Here is a 13,860-nt window from a genome sequence, read left to right as displayed (position 1 = left end):
AGAGTCGTTTTGAAAATCAGGCATAAGTTTGAAACTAAAACCTTCTGTTCCCATAATGGTTTTAAACTTGGTTCTGTGGAACCTGAGCTGGGGAGGGCGGTAGAGGGCTCAGCAAATGCGGATCTCCTTCTGTAGCTGTTTCTACACACCGTCCATCCAGAGAGCTCATTTTTGACCTGTTTAATTGTTCCTCTGAATGAGATTTCTGTGGAAGAAAAGATTTCTTGACAAAAACAAGTTTGGCAACAATTGTCGGAGGGAACTGCCCAGGCGAGCGCACGTCGTGCTTGAGACTCTCAGGCACAACTGAGGGGCATCGGGACACTTGCACACAAAGTCCTGGACAGGTTCAAAGCCAGGCTCCAGGAAGCGCAAGGCTGAGGCAGCATCAAGGACTAACCGCTTGCATCTCCAGCTCTCTACACGACTGCTCTGTTTTTCAGTCTTTGCCCAAACGCTTCCTCTGGTGGGTGCAGTCTGGACTCCCCCATAACTCCAGCTGGTCTGCTCCAACCGAGCACATGCCCACTGGCCCTTCTTGGCTGGTGGCCAAGCCCTAGTGAGGAATCTCTTTGGCCCAGGACACCTTTGTAAGCCTACCTGCACTGTGGCAATGGTTCAGGGGTGCCCTGGCTCCAGTCATCTAGGGCTGAGGAGGGCAGGGATGTTGACCCCCCACATAGCAGGGGCCAGATAGCTCCATAGGGCACTGAATGTGGGAAAAGGGAATAATAAATCCTAGGACCAAGGAAATCACTACCCACTGCACAGTGATTTGCCACCTGCTGTCATGTAATCTTCACCAGATCCTGTGAGAAGGTTACTATTATCTCTGTTACGGGTAGGAGGGGTGTAACTTGCCTGAGGACATAGTGCTAAGACGACTAAACTCACTGACTCCAGAACCTTCTTTTCCCTACCACACCCAGGTGGCTCCGTCAGGAATGTAGCTTTTTCCAGGTTGCATCAGTCAGGGTACCACAGAGAAGCAGAATATCAGAGATACATAGTAAGAGATATTTAGTGTCAAGGAATTGGCTTACAGGAGCCTGGGGGTTGGCTTGGCAAGTCTGACATGTGCAGGACAAGCTGTCAGGAAGGGTGGCTGGGAACCCTCGGGTGGGACCTGATCCTGCCTGTGGAGGCAGGAAGGGCAGAATTTCTTCTTCTTGGGGAAACCTCAGGTCTGATCTTAAGGCTTTTCCGTTGATTGGATCAGGCCAACTCAGATTATCCTGGATCATCTCCTTTACTTAAAGTGAACTGGTGGTAGGTGTCACATCCACAAAGCACCTTCCGAGCAACACCTAGATTCGTGTTTGATTGAATAACGGTACTGTAGCCTAGCCAAGTGGAGGGGATACATGACACCAACTATCACGCAGGTCAAGGGTAAGAAATAGAAGAAAATAGAGGAATGAAATAGGGCGTCAGGGAACTCCGGCAAGAACCGTCTAACACATGAGCAGACTGGACCGGCAACTGTGAGGTTTTACCTCAGCTCTGTCCAGGCCGCAGGTAGGTTTGTTCAACCGGAGTAAGATGTGGGCTCACCTAAAGTGGGATCACCAGAGGGAGTGATCCTTATGGAGAATCACTTGGATTTTCCCCTGGGTAGGAAGAGCAAGAGGAGGCCTGCAGAAAAGGGACTTGTGTCCTGCTGCCATCACTTTGTGGCTCCTTTCCTGCTAGAATGCACCCCTTATTACCTGAGAGTATTGAAATAGGTTCGCCATCAATGGATGCATTCCTACACTTTGAAAGGAGAAAAGAAAGGGCTAAATTAGCCTGGGCTTGTAAGGCTGAACCATATGCGATACTGCAGCCATTTATCCATTTCTGATCTACAAGCATAGCAACTTCATTTTTTCTTTTAATGTTGGTCTGAGAGACAGAAAGAGAGAGAGAGGAGGGGAGCTGAAGTCTGATGCTTACCCGCCTGAGCCATCCAGGCACCCCACAACTTCATTTGTTTTAACCTAATAAATGGCAGGCTGAATTGTGAAGTGAGCACTTTTGCAGGCATTATGAGCATTTAGGCTTGAGAGCTTTGCTCTGATGACTTCTGGAAGACTGGGGAGAATTAATGTGGATTTTGTTTTGCTTTGTTTAGACTGTGGTTTGTTTATTCAGACTCTCTTACTACAATCCCAGTCGTCCATGTGGGAGGTCTGGAGCTGCTTCCACGGAGCCCCACAGGCAGGCCTGTCCTCCCACGGCCGTCGGCCGTGCCTGATGCTGTCTCCCATCCTTTCAGATGCCTATACAGAGGATGACCTCATGCTGTACTGGAAAAAAGGCAACGACTCCTTGAAGACAGATGAGCGGATCTCACTCTCACAGTTCCTCATCCAAGAATTCCACACCACCACTAAGCTGGCCTTCTACAGCAGCACAGGTAGGGGTGGGGGTGGGGGGCAGGGAGTGGGGGCTTGGTTGTCAAGCGAGCAGAGCTTGTGTGCTTGGATTTGAAGCCAAAGGTGGAAATCCCTAAATCAGGATGGCAAACACTGGGGAAGGTGATTTTCAGATACCACCAAAGCATTGGAAGTGATAACCTAGGAAATATTAGTAAAGACTCAAACAGAAGCTATGGGAGGAGGTTTGTTTGAGCCAATTACTTTGCTAGTTTAGCAGCTGGCATCTCACCCCTGATAGGATCTCCAGGGCCCCTAACTTTATAGGCAACAAACCGTTCAATTTTAGGTCTGTTGATTTCCATTCTCTCTGCTCCATTCAACCAATTCTCTCTCTCTCTCTTTTTTTCCGCCTCATCCCCACCCCCCAAACAGTCCTCTCTTAACCATACTGCTTGCATAGGTCCTCCTTAAGACCTTGTGAGCCTCAGTGCTCAGGTCGGGGTGGCCTCGCCCCCTCTGGTTGCCTGAGGGCTTGCTCTGTGGTCTTCCTCTGGGCAGCTGAGGGGAACAGCTTTCTCCAACCCTTGTCTCTGTCTTGACTAATCATCTTTCAGGATGATCTTGTTCAAGTCTTTATGAAGCTTCTATTGCCAAAAACATCGCATGACTGCACAAAGAAGTGCAACCTTTTAAGTCTTTATAATCTGCAACAGAGGCACTGTTTTATTTCCAACACATGGCAATGCAGCACATCTCATCTTCTGTATACATCACTCAGGAGTCTTGATTTTTCAGGGGATTTCCACTTCACCTTAGCATTCTAACATTTCCTCTTGTCTTAGTCTGTTCGGGCTGCTATAACAAAATACCATAGACTGGGTGGCTTCTAAACAACAGAGATTTACTTCTCACAGTACTAGAGGCTGGGAAGTCCAAGATCAAGATGCTGGCGGATTCAGTGTCTGATGTCTATAAACTTCCTAGTTTATAGACAGCCACCTTCTCCCTGTGTCCTCACATGGGGGAAGGCACAAGGGAATGATCTGGGGTCTCTTTAATAAGGGCACTAATCCCACTAATGATGTAATCACCTCCAAAGGCCCCACCTCCAAATACCATCACACAGAGGATTAGGTTTCAACATACAAATCTGGCGGGGACCCATTCAGTCTATAGCACCTCTACCTCTACATTGTTTTACAATGATCACTATTGCATTATAATTGTCTAGGATACCAAGTTTTCAAGTTAATGTCGCCAAGTCTCCATTTTATTTTCAGTCCTCGTTGTTTCCCGTTTATCCTGCCTTCTCCTTTTCCTTCCTCTTTCTCCTGTTCGTTAGAACTCCTCCATTCATATTTTTTCCTTGTAGAGAACACGAGGGGAGAGCTAAAGCTCAGCTGAGCCTGTGACCTTTCACTGTTCTGAAATGTAATGTTATGGTTAGCTGGGTATTTTAACTTTGAAACATTTTCCTCTATAAAGAAATCCAAAGGGGCTTGTTTCAATGTTTCCCAAGCTTTATTGTGCGTATAAATCATGTGGGGAGTATTGTTGAAAAGAGATTCGGATTCAATAGATCTGGTGTGGGGCTGAGAGTCTGCATTTCCAAGTAATCAAATGACAGTGACTTTGCTGGGCTCTGTCCCAAAGGATGAGTAATAAGCCTTAAATGGCCATCTCAAGGGGCTCCATTTATGTAGAAGACAGGGGCCAAGGATTTCTTGAGAGGGACTCACCCATGCGGTTCAGGTTATCATATAATCACTCTATTCCATGTTTTTTTTTCTCCCTCCCAATTTATAAAGGCATGGCAAGGTTCCAGGGAAGTGTCTAAGGCGTTTATGATTCCCCAGATAAAATGTGTTGTGTGAAGTTGCTGAGTGGCTATGGTGTATGCTATCTTTTCCTCCTGTGTCCCCCAGGCTGGTACAACCGTCTGTACATTAACTTCACTTTGCGCCGCCACATCTTCTTCTTCTTGCTCCAAACTTACTTTCCTGCCACCCTCATGGTCATGCTGTCCTGGGTGTCCTTCTGGATCGACCGCAGAGCTGTGCCCGCCAGAGTCCCTTTAGGTAAGGAACATCTCAGGTGCACGTTCCAGGCATCTGAAAATACAAGCCATTTCTTCCAGATAAAAACAATTCATTTCAAATTGATTGTAAACCCATTAGCATTGTAACTTGGAAAAACCGGGTTATTGATTCACAAGTAAAATGCCATTCTTAAGAACCTATGTGGCAAAAGAACTGTTTCCAGGTCCCCACATGTACTAATGTAAATAACCCACCTTCAGTCTTCTTAGAACCATGTTCTGGGGTCAGTGGTCCCGGTGTGTGGGTGCTTTCTCTGCTCACCTGCATAAGAAATCATGTTCTTTAACAGGGCTTCTCAAAAAGTGGCCCAAGGGATCTTTGCAACGGAATCCCTGGGGGGATCTGTTAACAGTGAAGAATCCTGGGGCACCTGGGTGACTCAGTCTGTTAAATGTCCGACTTCGGCTCAGGTCATGACCTCACAGTCGGTGGGTTTGAGTCCCCGCGTTATCGTAGGGCCCTGTGCTGACAGCTCAGAGCCTGGAGCCTGCTTCGGTTTCTGTGTCTCCCTTTCTCTCTGCCCCTCCTCCACTTGCACTCGCTCTCTCTCTCAAAAATAAATAAACATTTAAAAAAATTTTTAAAAACAAAACAAACAATGAAGAATCCTGGGTCCCTTCCACATGTATAACATCAGAATCTCTGAGAAAGTACTAGGAACCTACATTTTGAACAGTCTCCTGGTAATTCTTATACATACTCAGGTCTGAAAATCCCTATTGTATAAGCATTTCATGGATAGGTACTTGCTATCAACTCTCTTCCCCACTTTTAAATATTTCACCCACTCAGTCACACACACCCCCATTGTTCAGATGATTCAGAGGCTTCAAGGGAGAGGGTGCCCCCCCCCTCAGATTTTAGTGACACTGAATTGGAGTTGGCCCTTAAGGTGACCCCAGTCCCCTGTGATTTGGTGTTTGCCAAGCAAACATTCTGAGCTTAATTTGAAATCCCAGGCAAATACCATTGACAAATGCTCTGTCCTTTAACAGTTGTTCTATCGCTTGAATAGCTACTGTGCTAAATAAACAAACATTCTAGTTTTCAAAGTCTAATCCCCATTAAATGAGGTTAACATCATTCTTGGCAAAATTGACCTCTGAGTCTTCAGGTCAACATTGCTGAACAGGCAGCCGGGTCCAGCACGGGGTTGGGTGCCATAATTGCCCTGATGGCTGATTATATGGGCCCAGGACTGCAAGACCAGCAACAAGGACACAAATGCTAAAATATACCTTGTGCTCTTGTTTCCCTTTTGGAGAAAGAGTTACAAGAAACACATATATACCTGCTCATATATATAAACTCTGTTTTAAACAATTGAATGGAAATTCACATCTTACTGCCCAAATATCTGGGGCGGGCACTCTACAGAAGGACAAAGTAATACGTTTGCTCTAATGAATATGTTTGTATATGGAGTGAGGAAAGGGTGAGCAGGGGGCGGTGGAGGAGTAAGAGAAGCTTCATAAACACTGCATCTTGAAAGATGAGTAGGGGCCAGGGACAGAGAGGCAGGGATGGAGATATTCTAGGCCCAAGGAGCAGAAAGGACAAAGAACAGAGGCATGAAGCCACCCAGTGTGTTTGGTGAAAGACAAACACGGACTTTTTTCTCGCTCTGTGTGTAGGTATCACCACCGTGCTGACCATGTCCACCATCATCACGGGCGTGAACGCCTCCATGCCCCGCGTGTCCTACATCAAGGCGGTGGACATCTACCTCTGGGTCAGCTTTGTGTTCGTGTTCCTCTCGGTGCTGGAGTACGCAGCCGTCAACTACCTGACCACGGTGCAGGAGCGGAAGGAGCGGAAGCTCCGGGAGAAGGTGACCTTACCATGAGTAAAGAAAGTGCTCAGGGATAGAGTCTAGTCCGGCTACAGACTGTGAGAAGGTCAGACCTTCTCTGTAGAAGTGGGTAGTGACATCCCATCCTCAACCTTCTCCACTGGTTGGTGTGGAGATCAAACAAAATAATATGTTAACACAGTGCTAATTTTACCCTGGGCTACATATTTCAGTCATTCAAAAATTTATTTAGCACCTACCATACACCAGGAGCTAAGCCAAGTTAACTAAGACATAGGCCCTTTAATCTTGGTGGTGTTCAGTGTTTAGTGCTAAAAATCGATGACAATTCAACACTGTGAAACAATTATTTGTGAACACAGAGGTGTGATAAAAAACCTCCAGGGAGGTACATCCTCCATTCTGGGAACTTTCATATGTGATCTTGTGCATCTCCCGTCATTTTCCCGATCATCTTCCCTCTCGCCTGGCTTTCCTTTCTTCCCCCTGTCCGCGGTCCCATGGTTATCTCCTCCAGAAAACCAGAACTAAATAAGAGTGAAGTTTCTCCACAATGCTACACCTTTCAATCCCCACCTCATCACATCACACACACATAACGTTACCAGAAAACATTTTTATCAGGGCTTACATCCATTTATGATCTCATGGAGAACAGGGCAATTATCTGATCATGAACATTCTCATCGGTCTCTGATGCAACGTGATGTTTCCTAAGAGTTGCTTTGTAGGCTTCAAACAAAAACGGATACCTGCTCTTTTAGAACGACTACAGTGTCACCACCATTATTTTCCCACGCCCTGCCCCTAACTGGGAATAAAAGAAACTAGAAACGGCAACCCCGTCCACTATTGCAGTTTCTTGTGAAGGGCTTCCGAGAGATGAAGCTGAGCTGGCATCCCAGTGTGTGTTTGCTGTGTTCGCAGCTTCCCTGCACCTGTGGAATACCCCAGCCACGCGGGGTCATGCTGGATGGCAGCTACAGCGACGGGGAGGTTAACGACCTGGGCAACTACACGCCGGAGAATGGAGAGAAGCCGGACAAGATGATGGTGCAGCTGACCTTGGCCTCAGAGAGGAGCTCCCCCCAGAGGAAAAGTCCGAGAAGCAGCTATGTGAGCATGAGGATCGACACACATGCCATTGATAAATACTCCAGGATAATTTTTCCAGCAGCATATATTTTATTCAATTTAATATACTGGTCTATTTTCTCATAAACGCCTGTAACTCTATACATTTCACATTCTTCTGTATGTACCACAGAAATACCTGTATGATGAGAGTAATTTAAGGTTATGATGAAATTAAAGTTCCCACTATCCACTCTTCTCCAGCTTTCCAAAACGACATTGACAACACACTTACTGGTTTAATCTGCACTTAATAACCATCTATTGTGTCCACAGAATTATACACAGTGCTGCAGGAATTGGACACCTGTAGCAACTGGGGATAGTTGTTACCGGGATTCCCTGGAAAAGCACACTGCCAGCATTGTGGGCACCCTGTAGTTCAACCTCTTTTAGACCCTAGGTGCTTATTCACATGAATGATGCCCTTTATGTGCACGTCACTATATTCTCTGGGACTAGGTGGAATTGGGAAGCACCTAAAGATCACTTGCATGGAACATACATGCACCTAAATCCCTGCTTTGGCCAAAATTGATGCTTCACTTTATAGCCTATTACCTATTTTTCAATATTTATTGAAATGCATGTTTATTTTAATGCAAGGCAATAATAGTATTTCTATTTTTGTTTGTGTCTCATGGTTCATGAGGTTTCACCTCTCTGAAGCAAAGCTCTTTAGATTGATACAATGGCTTCTGATTTGGCAGGGAATTTCTCTGGTAGGGAAATTTTAAAGAAGAGGGTCTATGCATGCATTTTGTCAGTTCTGTCATAGAAATAACTAGCCTAGAAAATTTCTGTTAAGTGTTCCTGTTTCATAATCACTGCTTCGTGTATCTCCACCTTGGAGCATGTCCCAGTTCAAAGTGAAGTCCTTTCTCAGTAGTGTGATATCTTCACTGAGGAACTCGGGAATAGACAGATTTTTTTCTACATAAACATTTCAAGAAAATGCATAATTTGAGACAACCTGTAACTCATTAGGATGAGAAATGCCCACATAGATTCTGAAGAAAAAAAGAACACCAGAAAGAAAAAGAAATGGGAAGACATCACTGGACATCTCCATTTGACCTCAATGAATACCAGCATTTTCTATGAACCAGTAAACAATGGCCACCTCTTGCCAGAGCATGGGATAAAGGAGAGGGTTCTAATTTGATGTATTATTTAAACAAGTAAGTTACTCAGACTAGGTATCTACAGGATCAACACCCACCAAACTTATCTGAACAGCATTTGTTTAAAATTCACTTTAATAAAGTAAATTCTATACACAATAATGTCATTTTATTTCCAAAATTAATTGGACTGAGCATCCATACTACATATTTCTTCATATTAGAGCTATACTTCATTCTAATCTGAAAATGAAACCATATTTGCACAAATTCTACTTACAAGGTAATCTTCCATTTCCCCCAATGAAAACTCACGAAAACAAAGGTTTTTTTTGGCAAACTCAAGATACTTAAAGGGATATAAACGAAATAGCTAAACATTAGCTTTTAGTATTTAAAAATTTTTTGGGGTGGGCGCCTGGATGGCTCAGTCAGTTAAGTGTCTTGACTCTTGATTTCAGCTCAGGTCATGATCTCATGGTGATGAGATTCAGCCCTGCATCTGGTTCTGTGCTGAGCGTGGAACCTTCTTGGGATTCTCTTCCTCTCTTTCTCCCTGCTCCCCCTCTCATGCTCGGTCTCTCTCAAAATAAATAAACATTAAAAAAAAATTTTAAACATTGTTTTTTTCATGCTTATTTTCTGAAACAATTTCAATCAAACTCTTCACAAATATCTTTGTCACTCACTTCTTCCTCATGACCAGGGCCACTCTGAGTCATCTGGCAAGGTTTCCAGGCCACATGATCTGATTTTCCACTGACTTTGCTTGGGAAACTCATATATGATGCTGTATTAGCTGCTCAGGCCACCACAACAGGTGGCTTAAACAACAAAAATTTATTCTCTTAGTTCTAGAGGCTGGAAGTCCAAAATCAAGGTATTGGAGGGTTGGAGGGTTGAAGTCTCCCTCTTTGGCTTGCAGATGGCGACTTCTTGCTGTGTCCTAGCATGGCCTTTTTCTATGAGCTCATGCACACTGGTGCCCTGATGTCCCTTCTTTCCTTTTCTTTTTTTTCTTTTCTCTTTTCTTTTTGTTTCTTTTTCTTTTCCTTCCTTCCTTCCTCTTTCTTTTTCTTTCTTTTCTTTTCTTTCTCTTTCTTTCTTTCTTTCTTTCTTTCTTCTTTTAATTTTAGAGAGAGCATGAGATGGGGAGAGGGAAAGAAAGAGAGAGAATCCCAAGCAGACTCCACACTCAGTGAAGAGTCCAACGCAGGGCTCAATCCCATGACCCTAGGATCATGGGCTGAGCCAAAATCAAGAGTCAGATGCTCAACTGACTGAACCACCCAGACACCCCCCTGACATCTCTAAGAGTAGCATTAACACTGGGGAAAAACCACTGGAGCAAGAAAACAGGTTCGGGCAACAAATATAAATATAATCTTAATTTTTTTGTTGCTGCAACATAGAATTTAGATGAATGTAATTCTAAAACATTGTCCCTAAAAATGATGGATTCCAAAGAAGTGGAAATTTTTGTAGGCTGAGTGGTCAATGGAGTTATTTGATAAGGATTAAATAAAGAGAAATGGAAATTGCTTTAGGAAATTTACTGGCCACAATAGCAGGATTTCTTTTACACAAAGGCCAAGTTTTAAATCTCATTCAGCCATGTTTTAACAAGATTCCACTTGTAATTTTCCAGTAGGTTTCTTTCTCTTAGACCTTCTATTGGAAAGCAATCAACTTTAGTATTGCCCAATTTAATGATATGCCTAGAAAAATAGTTCAAGCATGAGCAGAGAAGAAAAAAATGATCTCTGAAAATTTCTCAATCTTCACCCAAAATTGGCACCGTTTTCTCATGTTGTACATCTGCACACAACTATCCTTATTTGAAAATCAATTTTAGAGTTCTGGCTTCTCCCCAAAATACCATGACTACAACTTAATATGAACCTGGCTGCATAGTTACTGGCTTTGCCATTTCAGATAGTTAACAATTTTTGCAAAATTGCCTTTAGCTATGAAATACAGCATAATTATACTCAAAATATGTCCGGTGATTTACCTAAAACCTGAAGAGTTAAGGTGAGAAGAAAAGCTAGTAAAAACAAGCTAAAAGGGGCCATCCAGATGCCTGCAGATGGATATTCCCCTCGCATATTTTCAATTTCTGTAATCTTGTTTGCCTCCTGTGTCCACCAACTGCCCAGATGGCACCAATGATAAGGGCCCCCTCCCCTTTTTCTCTTGTCTCTCAACCCCCTACCATCCCAGCCATAAAAGGAGGCCGATGCCAAGGTTCGGGGCTCAGCCTTTGGAGGTGACTCTGCTGGGCCAGCACCAGTGCACAACAGTCTTTTCTATTTCCCCAAGTTTGTGTGGCTTGTCTCTTCCTGGGCGCCGAGTACTTGCTGTAACAACGGTACAGCTTTACAACTATTTTTCCACTTGGTAATACTGTCCCATAATACAATTTAATTACCATGGCATTCAGGTGAAATGTTGGGGTTCAGGAGCGAATGGTCAAGAAAAAATTCTTGGGACATCTTTGATGCAAAAAAAACGTGGTTTTATTACAGCATGGGACAGGACACTTGGGCAGAAAGAGTTGCACTGGGGTTGTGGAGTGACTGATTATATACTTCAAAGTTGGGAGGGGGTTAGGGATAGGGTAAGTCTCTAAGGAATTTGGAAACAAGGTTTCCAGGACCTTGAGGGGTCATTTACTGTCTAGTAAAACCTTAGTCATGAGACCCTTCAGATGTATATCAGTGGACCATATGTTTAGAGGATGATTGCTAACAAATTATATTGGGGGGAGGAGGTAGAGGTAAAGTAAGTTTCCAAAGGGATTTTTGCATGTTAAAGAAGACTTACAGGATGGAGGTCTGGCTAATGTCAAGCTAAGGTTGCCTTTTGCTCTAGCAAAGTATTAACATCAAGGGAGTTGAGCTTCTAGAGGAAGATCACTCTGGCTGTCTCAAGTACTTGTCAATGGGCTGTAAGTTGTAAGTTTTTTTGTTTTTTCTTTTTTGCCTTTGTCCTCCACATCAGCATTCCTCAAGTTGGACTTCTACTCTGGGGTATTCACTGCATCTATTTTTTTTTTTTTATGCTTATTTTTTAAAGAGTGAGTGAGCTAGGGGAGGGGCAGAGAGGGAGACACAGAATCCGAAGCAGGCTCCAGGCTCTGTGCTGTCAGCACAGAGCCCAACGTGGGGCTCTAGCTCACCAACTGCGAGATCATCACCTGAGCCGAAGTCGGAGCCAACTAGCCACCCACATGTCCCGCTGCATCTATTTTTACTTAGGATAAAAATACAATTTGATTCTTGCAACTCAAATATCTCCAGAGCAGTAGTGGCATCACCTAGGAACATGTTCGGAAAGAAAGGATCTCAGTACCTTCCTTACACCTACTCAATTAGAACCTATATTCTAACATGATCCCTAAGGTGATTTCGGTTGGGCAACCCAGCAGCACAGATGGTGATAGAAGTGAAAGAATTCGCCCAGGGAGAACAAAAGAGAAGTTTACTGAATACACTGCAAGGGAGCAGCAGGCAGGACAGCAAAGGAGAGACTGTCTGCCAGGAGGCAGTGGTGAGAGGCACAGTTACATAGAGTAAGGGGACATATGGGATTTTCTTTTTTGGCAATCTTGGAAACTGTGCCTGGCTGTAAGTAGCCCATTAGGGCCAACGGCTATTTTGAGGTCACTTAATGAGCCTGTTTGTATTCAGCTCTGTGTTCACTGTGGGCCCTTTTACCTTGCTCAGGTTCCCATTGCTCAAGGCTTTGCCTAAAAGTGGCCTCCACAATTCATATGTACATTCAAGTTATCAATGCATTGAACTAGGATCACATAACCACACATCTTTTATTATCATTCACAGGAAGTGACAGAAGAGCTGCATTCAGACATTCAACAACTCAATATTGAGTGCTCACTATGCGTGCTAAGCACTGTGTTAGGAGTTCTGGCTGATTTGTTGACCCTAAACGAGTTGGTCAAGTAACCCTGCCCCTAAAGTCTACAGCCCTCCAACACCAAACCCAGCTTAAAGAACACAAATGCCTTTACAAAATGGGAAGAAATGTTTGTCCTGGAATCTTTTAAAAAAATATTTCTCCACCACAAACTTCAGCTGACTTAAAATTTTTTTTTTTTAATTCTAAGGGAGTATGAATCTCAAGTTACTTGGGATCTAAATGCAGATTTGGGAGGTGAATGTCCTCCCTTTTCCTTGGGGGGAGGGGCGGAGGGAGAGGGGAATATTGTAAAGTTCAAGTTATAAAAAGCAGAAAAACCTCATAATCCTATACATCTCTATATAGTTGCCATCAATTTTACATATAAATCGATTTGGGTTCTTTTCCAGGACATAGCATCACCATTTTCCTACTAAAAACTCTTTATATTTTGCAGCCATTAAAATCATTGTATATTTTAAATATACAAGGCAATCTTTCCCCTAATATTGGATAAAATACTGTGATGAATACTTTTAGACATCTATTCTGGTCCTACTCTGGACTATTTCCTTACATTAACAATAAATGTCTGGAATGGATGTTGATTTGAGATCAATATTCTTCATTATGTTATAGTAGTGTGATTCTAGGCTCCTAGCTTTCTATGGCTTTAAAAATCACAAATGGGATTAAACTATACCTTAGTGGTATTTGATAATATGGGTAATATGGAATGCACTCATACTAGCTTAAGAAAGAAATAGAAGAATACAGAAGAATCTCACAGATAAAAAGTAAACAGAAGTACAGCTGAACCTGCTGAAAACAGGAAAGATGTCAGACAGCTTTTCTTTTTAGGCAGTACAGTAGCTTTCTCACTTTTCTGGGTGATTGCTGTCTTTGCTATTAAGATTGTCCTCAGCATATACATGACATTCAGCTCCAGAGTTATTGTCTTTAAAATTATAGTGCTCATCATCATCTAAATGATGCACCTACCCCATTCTGAATTCCCAGGATACCTAATTCAAGTATCTCCCCACCCATATCAGAATTCCATTTCAGGGGCACCTGGGTGGCTCTGGCTGTCGAGCATCAACTCTTGATTTCGGCTCAGGTCATGATCTCGCGGTGGTGAGACTGAGCCCCACATTGGGCTCTGCATTGTCAGCTTCCAGCCTGCTTGGGATTCTCTCTCCTTCTCTCTGCTCCTCCCTACCTTGCATGTGTGCTCTCTCAAAATAAATATTTAAAAAAACAATCTTTTTTTTAAGGTTTACTCATTTTTCAGAGACAGACAGAGTGTGAGGCAGGGAGGGGCAGAGAGAGAGGGAGACACGGAATCTGAAGCAAACTCCAGGCTCTTGAGAGGTTAGCACAGAGCCTGACACAGGGCTTGAACCCAC

At 43.6% G+C, this 13,860-nt stretch overlaps 1 protein-coding gene across 3 annotated transcripts in view; it reads left to right on the top strand.

The window, feature by feature from the left end:
* GABRR1 (gamma-aminobutyric acid type A receptor subunit rho1) overlaps positions 1-12,336 on the top strand; it is a 41,872-nt gene extending 29,536 nt beyond the window's left edge. For all 3 annotated transcript variants that reach the window (XM_060616157.3, XM_060616156.3, XM_060616159.3), the window contains exons 6-9: positions 2,258-2,398; positions 4,286-4,438; positions 6,094-6,290; positions 7,200-12,336. In XM_060616157.3, coding sequence (XP_060472140.1) covers positions 2,258-2,398; positions 4,286-4,438; positions 6,094-6,290; positions 7,200-7,493 — 785 coding nt within the window. In that variant the 3' untranslated portion in view covers positions 7,494-12,336. The remainder of the gene's footprint in view (positions 1-2,257; positions 2,399-4,285; positions 4,439-6,093; positions 6,291-7,199) is intronic.
* Positions 12,337-13,860: the final 1,524 nt, after the last annotated feature.

The sequence above is a fragment of the Panthera onca genome, chromosome B2, assembly GCF_046562875.1.
Source record: "Panthera onca isolate mPanOnc1 chromosome B2, mPanOnc1 haplotype 2, whole genome shotgun sequence".
In the NCBI taxonomy this organism is placed as follows: Eukaryota; Metazoa; Chordata; class Mammalia; order Carnivora; family Felidae; genus Panthera; species Panthera onca.
This window is presented reverse-complemented; position numbering and strand designations above follow the sequence as displayed.